The following is a 15,600-nucleotide window of genomic DNA, read 5'->3' as shown; positions in this document are numbered from 1 at the left end:
GTGTAAAACCCGAATCAGAATTCGGTTTATTCGCCATGTATGTTATACAAACACGGAATTTACTGTGGCAGGGAGGTGCAAAACACTAAACATATACAGATCTTAAATTAAGTAAAAGTACAAACTATTTCTATGAACTAAACAATCTAAGAATCTAACAATTTAAAAATAAAATAAAATATATATAAAAATTATAGAATGAGCAGCGTGAATGGTCAACATAGTGCAATCGGATACTGAGATAAAGTGGCTTATGCATACTGAATTTCCATTAGATGGACTTATACTAGTTAAATAAGTGAATTAATGTCAATGGGAGTCCTTGGCCTTGTTGAAGAGGCCAGTAGCAGATGGAAAGAAACTGTTCTTATGGCGTGAGGTTTTGGTCCTGATGGACCGCAGCCTGACCAGGGTGGGTGGGGTCGGCCACAATCTTCCTCGCACGCCAATGCTTAAACAATGATCAAAAAGAAACACGTTTTATATATTTACCGAAAATATAAATCCACATGAAATACAAAATATACACTCAATTGAACAAATCTTTACACTCCTCAATTTCGGTAAACTAAACTAAGCCAGCATACCTTAACTAGTCCACTAAATGGAAAGACATGCGATCAAATTAACCCACCATGTTGAAGGCCCGTTGCATGACTTATCCAAAAAATACTGTTGCTGTGTTTGATGTCCTCCTCGCCGTTGCAGCACTTTCCTGGTGGTGCTGGTGAGGTAAACGTCTAACCTCTGACGCCTGGGACACACTGGCTGCGAAGCGCCTGGACGCGCCGCGCCGCGCCACGATCGGCTACGATAGGCTACGACTGAGCAAAAGCTGTTCACACCAGACGCGCATTTCTCCGCGCCGGTCACCAAGCCTTTCAGCTACTCTGAGCTTTCCTTTACGCTGACATGGTACATAAACATGGCATTGGCTATATCCCAGCATTGATCCTTATCTACGTTGTCCTTGTAAAATTGTTGCTGACATACAACAACTCCCTGTGCTTTTCAACTTCGAGAATTCATTTGATGCTGATTTTAGAAATCGACTTGGGGGTTCTCTCTCGGTAGGCTATGTCTGCGTGTGTGTTGTGTGCAACGCCTGACAAATCGTTTCTCTCAAACAAACAAAACAACTATGGGAATGCTAGCTCAACGGATCAATCCGTTTATTTTCATTAGTTTTCATCAGGGTAAACACATGTAAAGGACGTTCGTTACCAACATTGTGTAATTATAAAGTCTACAACTTTACAAATGTTCACCGTAGTCTACAATTAATGGAGTAAAATCTTAACGTGTTTTTTTCTTCAAATATATCAACTAGTATGGTGTATTTCATCATCCTGCAGCCGATTTCGCAAGCGTCTTGCGAAAAAATTAGACCAGCTGCCGAAACGATCGCTGCAGATCGCAGGCGATCGCAGGCAATCGCGGCGCTTCGCAGCCAGTGTGGTCGGTCCCATTTGTTAACATGGGCGCCGAAAGAAAAAAGGAGGCGCTTCCAGGCGCGTCGCAGCAGATCGCAGCCGATCGCAGGCAGTGTGTCCCAGGCGTGATGCTCCTGGAGATTTGCACTCTCGAAACTGTGCCCAAGACAACCGAGCAGGCGACTCGCAGGCCACAGTTCGTTGAAGCTTCTAGCTAAATCGAGCTGATTAGCTAGCTCTCTCTAATGCAGACCCGGCGCTATGGGCGGGCCTTGGGGTGCCGGGCCCGCCCTGGGACTCGGTTGGGCCCGCCCTTGACGAACGAGCCAGTCAGTCACTTATCACACGTAAAAAAAAAAAATCAAATTCAAAAAAATTCTCCTCCCCTTAAAGTAGCTAGCGCTATGGCTGGATACTCCTCTCGATAACTAAAAAACGTTGGAGTTTCTTCCACAATCGACCGAATTGGCCAAACAAGGCATGTACATTTATCTTACAGTGTACATAATCTAGCTAGTTAATGTTGTTTTTCCAAGTTTTTTAGAAATCTGCTCAAATCGAGGCTAAACAGTGCTACTACCGTCATGCCTGTCACAAACAAATTCTTTGTAAGTAAAAAGTTTAGACTTTTAATTGACAATATTGACAACACATATTAAGAAACTTGTCTTTACTCATAATATCGTCTCCGATTTCAATTCGAAGCTGTAAATCTAACACAGTTGACAATCTCCCATGGTATCCGCCTCGGAAAACAATCTGCAGTTGCTGACGATACATTTATTTCCCCCTCCCAGTAACCCCTTAACCAATGATATGTGCTTTGAGCTTAAGTTGTCGTGAGTATCTGGCAGTTTTCAGAAATAAAATAAGTGATTGGACGGCAAAGATATTAAGGCGGGAACCATGGGCATTTTAATGCCCATATTTAAATGGTCCGGAAGCAAAGGGTTTAAGTGAAAACGATAGAGATAAAGAAATAGAGATAAAGAGATATAAATAGAGATGAAGAGATAGAAATAGAGATAAAGAAATAAAAGATGGATATAAGACGTTTCTTTAATAAACCACGGAGTGTCTCTGAGGACGGGGACAGAGAGTGTGAAAGCGAAGGACAGACGTCTGAGGAGATTGACAGCTCCAGAGAAGTAGGCCTAAACGTTAGCCGCTCCAGAGAAACCGTTAGCCACCCCATCGATATAGCATGCAGCATGCAGCATCCAAAGAACATATGCTTTGTGAAATTATGTGGAAAGACAAGGGAATGAGGATTGCTACAGGAAGAGAGGTGTCGACTTTGGTTAACGCTGAACAGTTGCAGCGCAACAGATACTACCTGTCATCAATAGTAGATGTAATTGAGTTTCTCGCCGTCAGCCACTTGCCTTTCAGAGGTGATAATGACTCTTATGCAAGTATGTCTGATGATGGCTGTGGTTTGTTCTTGTCTATGTTTGAGTATACTCTACGGAAAGATCCTGTATTGGCCACTATTGCCCAGTCCATTCCACACAATGCCAGATACACCAGCCATGAGATCCAGAATGAGTTGCTGGACATCATATCCACCATGGTCACAGAGCACATCGTGACAGAGGTCGGGGAGTCGTTTTACATGATAAAAGTGGATGGTACTCGAGACCCAACAGGAACAGAAAACATCTCAATAGTTGTGCGCTTTATTAATGAGTTGTATGAGCCAACCGAACGTCTTCTGACAATTGCCACAGCTGACCAAGGGGATGCGGCTACACTGACTGACACGATCGTGGAGGAATTGTCTAAAGCTGGACTGAGTCCGAAGCGAATAATTAGCCAAGTGTATGACGGCGCTTCTCTGATGTCCGGTAAGCACGGGGGGGTGCAGAAACGGTTGCAAGAGAAACTGCAGCGAGACATTCCTTATGTCCATTGTTTCAACCACCAATTGCATCTCGTGGTCTTGCATGCCCTGGCAGCAGAAAAGGCTGTGTTGGATTTTTTCAGCACCTGCAATATCCTCTACAAATTCTGCAGGAGACCAACAGTAGCCCTCCTGTACAAGGGAGAGAGGTTGAAACGCCTCTTGGAGCAACGCTGGACGGGTCACTTTGGCACTGTCTCTGTTGTTTTAAGATCATTTGATGACCTGGTCACCCTCCTCAAAGAGATCGACAGCCAGAGGACCTATGGCGCAGATGTGCGCGTTGAAGCGGCAGGTCTGCTTCGGACCATGTCTGAGCCCAGCTTCAGGTTCATCGCCGAGATGGTTCACTCTATCCTGTCATACCTCGACCCCCCTAATACCATGCTACAGTCAGAGGACATGGATCTTTTGACAGGTATGCAACTTGTCAATTCTGCGTGTGTGTGTCTTGAGAACATGCGCTCTGAAGTGAAAAGTCATGGCTCTCTTGGAGCGCTGCCGGAGTGCAGAGCCGCCCATGGAAAAGAGAAGGCGCACCATCAACCCAGCCTTTGACATCCACATTGTTGAGGAGAGAATCGCAAAGGAGGACCCCAACAACGAGCTGGAACTGCGGAGGCTATATTTCAGCTGCATTGATTCAGTGTGTGGGGAAATCAAGGAGCGCTTCGGAGAGCGCAACTGCGCGGTTATGGGTGCATTGAATGCGCTGGACCCGGAGGACGCCGATTTCCTCAACGCATCTAAGGTCACCCCACTACTGAAGCTCAGCAACACGTTTGTGGTGGATAGGGAGTACACGGTTGCTCACCAGCTCCTACGTGCACGAATGTATGACACATCCCCACCTGACGGGGGTAGATGGACTATGGCAAAAGTTCTGAAATACCTTCACCAGCCTCTTGAGGCAATGCCAAGCATCATAACTGCTCTGAAACATGCACTAACTTTTGGGGCAAGCACGGCCGTCTGTGAGAATTCCTTCTCCACTTTAAAGAATGTTTTCTCAGATCACAGACAGTCGATGCTCCACAAACGAAAGGCCAACCTGATATTGCTAGCTTTCGAGAAGGACTTGACAAAGAAGTTCAGGAGTGAATGGAGGGACACTGTCCTACGCACATTTCACTCGGTGGCCAATCGTCGTCTCCCGCTCTACTAATGATGAGTTATCTGGTTTTATCCAGCCTGCCGGCCTTATATAGACTAGGCTAAATTGTTGGTTGTAGGCCTATGTGTTTGTTGTTTCTTGGAAAAACAAACATGTAATGCAAAGCAATGTTTTCTGAAATTCTGTTGTAGGCCAGCATGTGACCGACGGGCTGGCTGGTGTTTTGCTCATCGTTTTACCAGCGGCCCACCAGTGGCAGCCAACTTTTTACCGACAGACGTCCGCTACTGGCCCCGCTGGCTGCGGCTTGCTGAAGGCCCACCATCGGGCTATCGCTCAGATCTATAAATTCTCAACAAATACCGAAGGCTACTACACCATAATCTGAATAAACACTTTACAAATTGATTTTGAAACAGATGACTTTGTACATGTTAGGACCTTCAATATGGATATACAAAACAATAAATTATATTCTAACTATATTCTGATACGGCACTATTATACTAATACTACTACTGCTGTGTTGCGCTCCGTTTCGGTCATCAGTTTTTGTTTGAAAATGAAGACAATTAAATAAATCAAATTATATGTAGCCGGGTGGGTAAAAAAAATACATTGTATATATTTTGTTATGAACCTGGAAGGTATTTTGATTTATTTCGGCCACTAGGTGGCGATGTGACAAGTCAAGTGTTAACGCGGACGGTGCATCTTGGTCGTTCACTCTTTTTCTTTTCTGCCCGAGCATGAAAGCAGCACCTCCGTGAATGCCGGAGTAAACCTTGTTAAGATATAGGTACATATTGTAATTCTGTTTTAAAAACATGTTAGAATGTTTGAATTACACCTGTTAAGTCTTTTGACTGGATGATGTTTTGTGTTTATTATTGATTTTTGGATGGATGTCTATGGTTTCGTAGCCTATGTGTTTCCGTGACTGTATATTTATATTGTTTTGCATTGTTTTGTATTATTTTGTTTTAAGTCCTTTCGTGGGGTGGCCTTTCTACGAAAGTAACAGTTAATAAATGAACCAGGAAAAGTAATTGTGTCCTGTGTGGGTCTCAGTTCGGCAGGCTACATATAAAATTATTGTCGCTGTATTATTCGTTGGGTAGGCAACCTAGCTGGCCTATTTATTAGCTTGTGAGATTCTAAATAATACCGTTTGTCACCTTTTTGTGCCGGAGTTGGATTATAGGTGAAAAGTTGACCTACTATGCTACCATAGGCTGTAAAAAAAAAAAAGAAAAAAAAGAAGAAAAAAAAAGAAAACGTGCCCCCCCCAAAGCAACGTATGCCCCCCCCGCAAATCAGTGCCTGGCGCCGGGCCTGCTCTAATGTAAACTCTATTCGAGTTTTACACAAGTCACATAACCGGCAACGTACTTCACAGGTTTCTTCAGACTCACTCTCCGTAGTCTGCATACACATCACACTTGAAAATAAAGAGAAATAAAAGTCTGTTGAATGTTGCTAATGTGCGTTGGGCCACGCCGTGCGATCTCCTTCAGTCGATGGGCAACTCGTGGCGCACCAGCCACCTCGTGGTGTGAAGAGTAAAAGTTCGGTGAGTAGCTCAGTGTCCAGAAGAAAAAGAAAGGCTCCTTGAATTGGACTGTCCGTCGAATTTGGTTCCTTTCCCGTCCCAAGTCCAGTATGCACGTGCAACCTGCTGCTGAGTTATCTGTCCGACAGCCCGCACATTACAGGTTACAGTCATTCAATGGTCCCCTAATTGGCAACTCAATACTGAAACTCCGGACCCGCTCTCCACCATCTTCTCCCCCTCTTCTTCCGTTCTTTCCCATACATATACCTCGACGACGACAAGTCAAAGGTCATATAAAACTTATGAGCCAATAAACTCACAGACATTCGAATGTAAATATGAACAATATGTTTAAACATTTTAAATCAATTAACTTTTAACCTTAATGCTATTTATTATATAATGAACTTATTTATTCTAACATATTTATATAGCAATGAATGAAATTCAACAGGGTTACACGCACTTTGAGCTGCAATTCTTGTATGAAATGTGCTATATAAATAAAGTCTTATTATAACCAAACTGAATCTGACTTACTCTTGGTATGTGCTAAATGTCAGAGACAAGGAAAGAAGCTCCATTGTGCTTACATACACCAATACATTAATGATGAGGGGAAATGCGCGGCCTTTGCAACACTAGGAACTGTGGTACAGGTCATAGAAACCCAGCATGCAAGCTCACCGGTTATTTGAATGCCTTTATTGTACACAATTTGAAAACGAATACACTAGGAAACATGTCATACACAACTGTAACATCACATACATTAAAGATCTCTCAATGCATAGCGAGACTTCATAAGGTATTTCAATCAAAACTGTACCAAACAAGGAGGTCTAAGCAGGAAAACTATTCCTAGTAGATTTTATTTTAGCTTCCGTCTCTGAATAAATCTGTGTATTTTTGTAGCAACCATAAGGACCGGTTCTTAACACCTACAAATAAGCGTCTGGTGTGTACAAATGCAAGGGAAACAACACGTTGGTAAATTCCTTTTCGAATACTGTAGGTTGTACCTTAGTCAGTTGAAGGACTGCTTTTCACCAGACCACTTCAGAACCTCGTCAGAGCTCTGCGGTTTTCATATCTGTGACCAGCTAAGAAATCCATTATCCACCAACCCTGTTCCTCCTGCTCACAGACTGGTCTTTTCACAGTAAAAGTAATCTGACACGACTTATAGTCAGGGATCAGGGTTCGGAGTCTTCAGATCTCCACAGAGGTTGTCCCCTTCTTCCGGTCATGTGTACTTTCTTTACCCTGTTGCCTTAAACACACCCTAGATACACAACACAAAGTCAGACCCAACTGTACATCCCAAATACCCCATCACACGCTTCAACCCTAACCATGGTAACGTACCTTTGAAGCGGTTTCACCTGATGGATGAATTCTGGAAGTTCTTCACCTTTGGTTTCAGGTAGCCACAAGCTCAACAACCCAATCATGACCGTGGCTCCACCCATCAAGATAAAAGGTAGGAACTTGTTGTATGTACCTGAAATCAGACAGCATTGACAAACATAGATCTAGACAGACATATATGCTTCCATACTCTTTAATGGAGACACACACAAACACTGACCCATGAAGGCGATGTATGGGGAGACGGTGCTGCCCACATGTGATGCCATGGAGATGACTCCCAGGGCCATGTTTCTCACCACGGTGGGGAAGAGCTCCATCATGTACAGGTACAGGAAGCAAAACGCCCCCGTCACACCCGTCTTCCCCACCATCACCAGGGTTAGGGTCAGGCCGCTCAGTTCTACACACACACACACACAGTTTATGTTTTTCTAGATTTGAGTAGTATGAGAGTATATATGCCGGTACGTGTGTTCCATGAGTTTGTACCCTCTTAGGTGTGTGTACGTTTGTTTACATGGGAATCCTTATGAGTATGTGCCATTTTGTAAGTGTCTGTGGTAGGGCTGTCCCCACTCACTTGACTAGTCGATTTTCTGGTCGATATGCTCTTGGTCGACTAAGATTGTTTTAGTCGAGCTGTCGTATGGCAGTGTGAGATCTCCCGCTTGTGTCATCATTGCTGAATTAACAAAATGTTCTACAGAAATTGTAGATTATATTATTTAACCCTTGTGTTATCTTCGGGTCATTCTGACCCATCAGTCATTGTGACCCACCGTTGTATTGCGACAACTTTACCGCATACAAAAACAAAGTGAAGCATTTTCTTTTAACCGGTGGGCTGTCTCAGACCCCCCACATTGCGAAGGTTAAAAGAAAATTATTTTAATTTGTTTTTGTATTGGGTAAAATTGGGTAAACACAACGATGGTTCGTTATGAACCTTTGGGTCATGGGACCCGAAGACAGCACGAGGGTTAAGACAAATAAAGCAACTCTAAAAATATATAATTGAAAAGAAAAGGCGTTACTGTTTTCCCTTTCGTTAATCTGCGCTTTGTTTTGGTTTGGTATGTTGCACAAGGCACAAGCACAATTGGCTGCCAAACTACAAACTCTGCCATAACCTACTTTGTCAGTGTTATTAGTCAAAATGGCCAAGAAATATGTGGTATGGCAGCATTTCATTAAAGTATATTTACATTTATAAAGTACGGGGTGACTCGAAAAACGTTGAATGCAAACTCTGCCAACAACGGTTTATTTTTCAAAGTTCGACGTTGAATATGATGTAGCCTACCACCTGAAAAACGTAAATTGGCCTAGCCCTACTTCGCTCACGCGCTGGGTTGAAAAATGAATATGAATATTATAAGAATCACATTCAAATCGAATTACATTATCTTCTCCGGCCAAGACAACAACATCTTTCTCTGTTGCACCGTTCCCCACTCAGCTTCTACTTAAGTTCGCATGCTGCAAGTTTTCAGGCAGTGATGAGCGCGCTCTGATCATTTGCATGTTAAACAAACATTATTTGTAATTTGTAGTACATTGTAAGAGATACTAAATACCATCGACATTCGGTTACAACAGGACTGGTGATACGAGTCTTATTATTAGTAGGCTATTAGCGGCTGAATCTGCAATGTCCAGCAGCCATTGAGTCAGATCGGGAAAATGTTTGTACGTTTCAAATTTCGATTAGTTTCAGACGTTTTAGTCGAGTCTTGGTCGACCAAAGAAAATTTTAGTCGGGGACAGCCCTACCCAGCTAACACATGACGTTGCGGCAACGTTGCCAGTAAGTGCTCAGTTGGTAACCCGCGACGTTACCTTCTGGCAACGTCGTGGCAACGTCGTAGCTACGTTATAAAGGGAATGTTGCCAGTTGGTCCCATGGACAACGTTGCCACGACGTTGTACCTTGGTCGGCTGGTTACGTTATTTTTAGACCCGTGGGCAACGTTGCCGCGACGTCGTACCTTGGTCGGCTGGTTACGTTATTTGTTGGTCCCCTGGACAACGTTGCCACGACGTCGTACCTTGGTCGGCTGGTTACGTTATTTTTTGGTCCCCTGGACAACGTTGCCACGACGTTGTACCTTGGTCGGCTGGTTACGTTATTTTTTGGTCCCATGGACAACGTTGCCGCAACGTTGTACATTGGTCGGCTAATTACCTTATTTTTAGACCCGTGGACAACGTTTCCGCGACGTCGTACCTTGGTCGGCTGGTTACGTTATTTTTTGGTCCCGTGGACAACGTTGCCGAGACGTTGTACCTTGGTCGGCTGGATACATTAATTTTGGTACCATGGGTTAAGTTGCGGCTAAGTCGCTCTTTGGTCGCAGGACAACGGATCTCGAGTGCATATAGTGGTTTATCCAGAGATGGAGAGATCACACTGGACTGCTCTCAGTTCTGACACTTTTGCAATGTACCCATAGTCTACATGAATTTCAATCACACACAATATTAAATGTTGCACCCAGCACGTATAAATGTAGACAATGATAAGCGCGCTCTGATCATTTGCATGTTAAACAAACATTATTTGTAATTTGTAGTACATTGTAAGAGATACTAAATACCATCGACATTCGGTTACAACAGGACTGGTGATACGAGTCTTATTATTAGTAGGCTATTAGCGGCTGAATCTGCAATGTCCAGCAGCCATTGAGTCAGATCGGGAAAATGTTTGTACGTTTCAAATTTCGATTAGTTTCAGACGTTTTAGTCGAGTCTTGGTCGACCAAAGAAAATTTTAGTCGGGGACAGCCCTATGTGTGTGTGTGTGTGTGTGTGTGTGTGTGTAGAAGCAGTACTGTCCGCTCCGGTGGGCCTCGTACCATCAGGTATGAGCTTGATGAAGAGCAGCAGGCCTCCAGACAGCAGCAGGGTGAAGGGGAGGGTGAAGCGTCGGGGGGTGTAGCGGATCAAGAACCAGACGCTGCCGTAAGCCAGGAACTCTGTGGCCGCCGCAACCAAGCAGTTGAAGTAGGGATCTCCGTCCATATTGGGCGTGTTCAGGGACATCCCATAATATGTCATGGAGATGATGATCCTGAGGTGGTGGACGGAGAAGTTGTGACGTACGCAAGTATACACTAGCATGTGGTCAACTGTGTGTAGTATGTAGTCATCATGCAGTGTGCAGTGTTTATTTATCCTACTGTGTAGGATATATTTTGCAGCAGTGTGGTGTAGTATGTAGTGTGTATTATAGTGTGAAGCATGCAGTATGCGGTTCTTATGTGTGTTGTGCACAGTGCATGCTATACTGTGTAGGGTATATTTTGCAACAGTGTGGTGTAGTGTGTATTAAAGTGTGTGGTGCGTAACAAGCATACAGGGTGTGGTGTCTAAATGTGGTGTGCACAGTGTGTTATACTGCGTAAGGTATACTTTTCAGCAGTGTATGGCTAGGACGTATCAGGGTACCAGATGAGGATGTTAATGATGGTGAGGTTGCGTATGTTCCTGGTTCTGACCAGGTCCAACCAGGTGTACAGGCGTGGGCTCTCCTTGGCTCTGTTTTCCTGCAGATAGTAAACATGTAGAAGTATATTGGGAATGTTTGTCGGTTAGTGTGTGTGTGAGTGTGTGTGTGTGTGAGCATTAAAACACCATGAGTTCAGCAGTGACATCTTCGGTGAAGATGACATCAGGAGCCGTAAGACCATTCATCTTGGCAGCAGCTTTGATGATAGACTCCGCCTCCTTCAGTCTGCCCTGGGTCAATAGCCAGCGAGGAGACTCTGGAATGTACCTGCAGCACAGGGCACTACTATGTCCTCCATGTCTCCCTACTGTTCCAAGTTCAAGCCACTCTACTGGTCCCAAAAGAGAAATAGAAACATTCATGTACTGCCAGGTGGCATTGGTACTCACCACCAGAGAGGGATGTAGAGGAAGCCAGGGATGGCGAGGACAACCAGGAGGAGCCTCCAGCTCCTGAAACAGTAGGCCGCCAGGGGCAGCACGGTGTAGCCCAAGGCATAGCTGAAACTTACCCCCAGGGCACCAAAGTTGACGCGGACTGATTTAGTTAGGAGCTCAGAGCCTAAGGTCCACAGAATCACACAGACAAGATCAGACCAGAGCTAGACAAATGAAGAAATGCAATGAAGATATTACTCTTATCTGATCTAGTTATCTCTTTGTCCAGACTGACCCAGTATGAAGGCAGCACTGTAGTTGGTTGTCTCGCTCACCCCCACAATGAAGTAGAAAAAGCAGAACATTTCCCAGCTGGTAGAGGCTGCTTGGAGGAGAGTGAACACTGTCTGCATTGCCAAGGTGCCAAAGAGGACCAACCTGCGCCCGAACCTATGGAACATACAATTTCATCCTGGAAATGTATAAGGGGAAAAACTCCAAACATTGCCTTGAACTATACCTGAACAAAATACAGGATATAGACTAGAACATTACAACAGAACTTGATGTGTTTGTGTCTACAGAACACTAGAACAATTAAATACTGATGTGTCTGCAGTTGTAACGTGCTTTGGAGAACCATTACCTGTCTGAGACAATCCCTGACAGGAAGGAACCGCAGAGAACACCTACAAAGAAAATGGTGACGGTGAAGGGAGCCTTCCAGTCATCGTCACACACCAGGTCCCACTACCGGAACGCAAACACACCCAACAAGACAGTTAGACAGTTCCAAGGGTCATCCCATCCATAAATTCCAGGCAGTGTTCCCAGTAGGTAGTGTAGCTTCACCTCAGTCACGATGGTGGAGGTGTATCTCTCTGTACTGAACTCCCAGCCGTCCAGACATCCCTCGGTCTCGTCGCCATTGGGACCCGGAGGGTCTCTGTACCTCAGGCAGCGACTGAGGACCACCTCCCCCCTCACCTCCTCCAGGGGGAACGACAGGTTGAGGTCCAGGTTGAAGCTGCTGCTGTTCAGCCCTGGGACCCGGCAGCGGTAGGAGGGGATGTCCGCGAGGAACACCATCGCCATGCCAACGTAGCCGTTGGGTATGCTGCTGAGGCTGAGGAGGAAGAAGACCATCTTCTGGAAGGTTCCCCACTCGCCAAGGAACGCCGTCCTCTCCTCGTAGTCCAGCATCCTCACGGCCTCAACCGCCCACAAATTTGCTCCAGACCCCTGACTTTTCTCTGAGGGGTAATGGTGATAAAGTTACCCTTGGTATCTCTAAAGTTTAAGAGGTACACCTCTGTCTATTCTTGACTACAGTGTTGCTCGTTCTCACTGAGCCCCCTGACCTGGACCTCTTACCTTTCTTCTATTGCCTTCTTCACCTCTCCAGGTAACAAACCACCACACAAGGAACTTTCCAGAAGGCTGATATCCTGGATGATCTACAGAGTAGACTACTCGGTCAGAGAGCCTGTGTGTGGAACTGTCTGTCTTCCTTCCGTTAACCCTGCATCTTTGCCTGTAGTCAGGGTTGGGATCCAAGATACACCATGGCCAAATGGGTGTGGCAAAAATTGCCCAGCGCTTTTTAGAGCAGAGAACAAAAGTCAACAGAGCATAACAAACTTTCAAATAGTTTATTCAATGGTTAGAAGTTTACAATCCTTTAATGCTAGACAGCCTAAACCCTTCCTCAGCATTACTTAGTCACATATGCAACAGATGCATACACACACGCGAACACACATCTAAGCATCCCTACATTTGATACTGATGAGAACTGCTTTAGTGAGGGATTTTCTTTACAACAATGTAGAGAACCACACTTTTGTCATGACCAGATGATTTAAGAGGTTATCAGCGGAGACATACGTCAGTCACACAACCAGCCAGACTATTTCTATTATGAAGTCTTCCATAAAGTGGTGCGAACCAAAACTACACATGCTGTCATGTGGGACTAAGCTGGCAGAGCTGTTAAGTTGTCGTTCTCAAGCAGCCTGCAGTAATGGGATTTGAAGCTACTTCATACTTAAAGTACTGTACTAAAAGCAAAGTGGATTTAGCAATGGATTGCACAATGTTAACAAAAGTTAAGATACACACAACCTTGAGTGTTTTATTTTTAGCACTGAGTATTGTTGCTTCTTTCATTTTGAAACGTTATTTTTCATCGTCAAAAAAGTTAACCAACAGAGTTTCTTTACTGACAGCAAGCTAAGAATATCTTTAAATATTCAAGCTTGATAACCTGCAACTCCAATTTGCTTACACCAGTACGTGAATGTGACAATTTCATCTTTGTTGCTCGTAGACTTCCTGAATGGGAGTTGGAGTTCTTAGGCTGCAGCAATAGAGGTGTCGTCTACCGGTCTGCTTTGAGGCTGAAACACAAAACCAACAACTGATCAACAAGTAGCTTTGACACACAACATCAGCAGTGCTACCTTATACTCCCTACAGCAAATCCTAATCATGATGCCATGTTTTAGTGGGTTAAAAAACAAGCTTGCCCAAATTAAGGTTTTACAACAACAAGAAAGAGATTTGTACAGCATAGTGTCTATGTAGTAGCTTCTGTGTGCCATAGGTGAAAAGGGTTAACTAGCATCTCCACAATCTGTTTCCAACATGATTTTTCAGAAGTGTAAAAGTTCAGGTTCGGTTCCCCCCCCAGAAGATGTATTAGTTATTTAATCAGAGTGGATTGAGCAAAAAAAAGAATTACTGTCTTTCAAACGATTTACATCCCTTCCAAGGTAGATTATAAATCACTTGGAAAAAAAAGGGATTTGTGACATTCATTTCCTGACAGCCTTTATGCACAGCAAAGAGATACAGTGAACAAATGCAATTTGCATGCGGTCCTGTGCGCAGGGGGGGGAGCGTGTCGCCTACCTTGACGAAGATGCGCGAGGGCAGGAAGCGTTGCAGCAGCTGATTGGCCGGACTGGGGAAGCGCAGCAGGCTGATGTTGAGCAGGAGGAGTGTCTGGTAGCCCGCCATCAGGGGGTAGAAGTTATACAGCATCTCCTGCCGTGCCCCTGGTAGGATACGCACACGGACCTGGAGAAGGAGACAAGATAACTCGGCACATTTGGGACATTGGGATTCAGGGAGGTTGATGGGATGGTAGCTGTGAACACATCTGAGAGGGGAGGTCATGCGTTGTGCGCTGGTGGTGGTGGGAACTGTCGAACATTAGTTAGGAGCTGATTTCAGAGCACAGGCCTGGTTTATGATCAGTCACACTCTGGGGTCAGGGGGTTAGGGTTAGGGTCAACGCCTAGATACTGAGTGTCCTGGATCAGAGGAAACGTGTCTCTTTTCCTGTTACCCCCCCTCCTCTTTTCACTCCTTTTCTTTCCCTCACCCCCTTCTCTCTCTCTTCCCTGCTCTCCCTTCCTCTTGGTTGAGGGGCTGAGGAGGCCCCACCATATGGAATAATCTAACCCAACTGCAACAATCTTGCTTGTCATTCCCCGTTTCAAAAAAGATTTCATAGAACATCCAAGCACTACTTTCACCTGATTTGTTGTTTTTCTGGTTTGTTTTCCTTGTTTTGGTTTTCTGTTTTTGGTTTTCTGTTTTTCTTTGATATTTGACAACCTGATATACATGTTAACACTTCTATGCATCATTTCCATTCATTTATTTTGCAATTTGTTAAATATATTTAGTATCGATCACGTATTTATTATGTTCAATGATATAAAATGAGTTTCATTTTGTATTTTCTGGTAAAATTTCAACGATTCTCTTTTGTTTTCACTTTTGTTTCACACGTGTAATTAACTTATAATTCATATAGATAATTTATGGTAAAATTTCGACTTATTTAATTTGTTTATCTTGGAAAATTTTGTTTAGTTTGATGAATGTATAATATTGACTATTAAGTTTCTGGGGTGGGGCCCACGAAAAACCACCTGCATGGTTTTTTTTTCTCTTCTTTTGTATCTTTATATTGTTTTAATCTTTGTATAAATGCGAATGCAAACAAGGAGAGAGTTTGGGTCACCTGCTTGAGTCCAGAGAACATGAAGGCGTCTCTGGTTCCACTGGAGACACAACTTGCCCAGTGGGCTGTGGAATAAGACAGTGCAGTGTTTCCGCAAAGTTTTCTGTGGCAGCCCGCCACGGCTAAATTTCTGCCGCCACGGTATCAGAAATAGGGCTGTACAAAATTTTAGGCCGTCTATCAGCAGTGATTGTTAGAAAGCGTATGGGATGATTGCACGGACACGCGCTTCACAGCGCAGTTGAGATGTGTGCGTCCTTGAAAATTGTAGAGCTAAGTCGTATAACTTATGTTGTC

The 15,600-nt window shown here is 44.3% G+C and overlaps 2 protein-coding genes across 2 annotated transcripts; both read right to left on the bottom strand.

Annotated features, from left to right (window-relative positions):
* Positions 1 to 6,701: 6,701 nt before the first annotated feature.
* On the bottom strand, positions 6,702 to 12,808 carry LOC134032994 (organic cation/carnitine transporter 2-like). Its single transcript, XM_062477090.1, has 11 exons — positions 12,642 to 12,808; positions 12,120 to 12,520; positions 11,914 to 12,017; positions 11,563 to 11,717; positions 11,280 to 11,451; positions 11,016 to 11,157; positions 10,830 to 10,927; positions 10,238 to 10,452; positions 7,597 to 7,779; positions 7,374 to 7,509; positions 6,702 to 7,290 (listed from the first exon to the last, which is right to left on the bottom strand). The coding sequence occupies exons 2-11, from the start codon at positions 12,468 to 12,470 to the stop codon at positions 7,218 to 7,220; spliced, it is 1,629 nt and encodes a 542-aa protein (XP_062333074.1). The 5' UTR covers positions 12,471 to 12,520; positions 12,642 to 12,808; the 3' UTR covers positions 6,702 to 7,217.
* Positions 12,809 to 13,388: 580 nt separating this feature from the next.
* Positions 13,389 to 15,344, bottom strand: LOC134032995 (trafficking protein particle complex subunit 11-like). Its single transcript, XM_062477091.1, has 3 exons — positions 15,304 to 15,344; positions 14,181 to 14,348; positions 13,389 to 13,666 (listed from the first exon to the last, which is right to left on the bottom strand). Exons 1-3 carry the CDS (start codon positions 15,322 to 15,324, stop codon positions 13,622 to 13,624), a joined length of 234 nt encoding a protein of 77 aa, XP_062333075.1. The 5' UTR covers positions 15,325 to 15,344; the 3' UTR covers positions 13,389 to 13,621.
* Positions 15,345 to 15,600: the final 256 nt, after the last annotated feature.

This window comes from Osmerus eperlanus, chromosome 13 (assembly GCF_963692335.1).
Source record: "Osmerus eperlanus chromosome 13, fOsmEpe2.1, whole genome shotgun sequence".
Taxonomy (NCBI): Eukaryota; Metazoa; Chordata; class Actinopteri; order Osmeriformes; family Osmeridae; genus Osmerus; species Osmerus eperlanus.
This window is presented reverse-complemented; position numbering and strand designations above follow the sequence as displayed.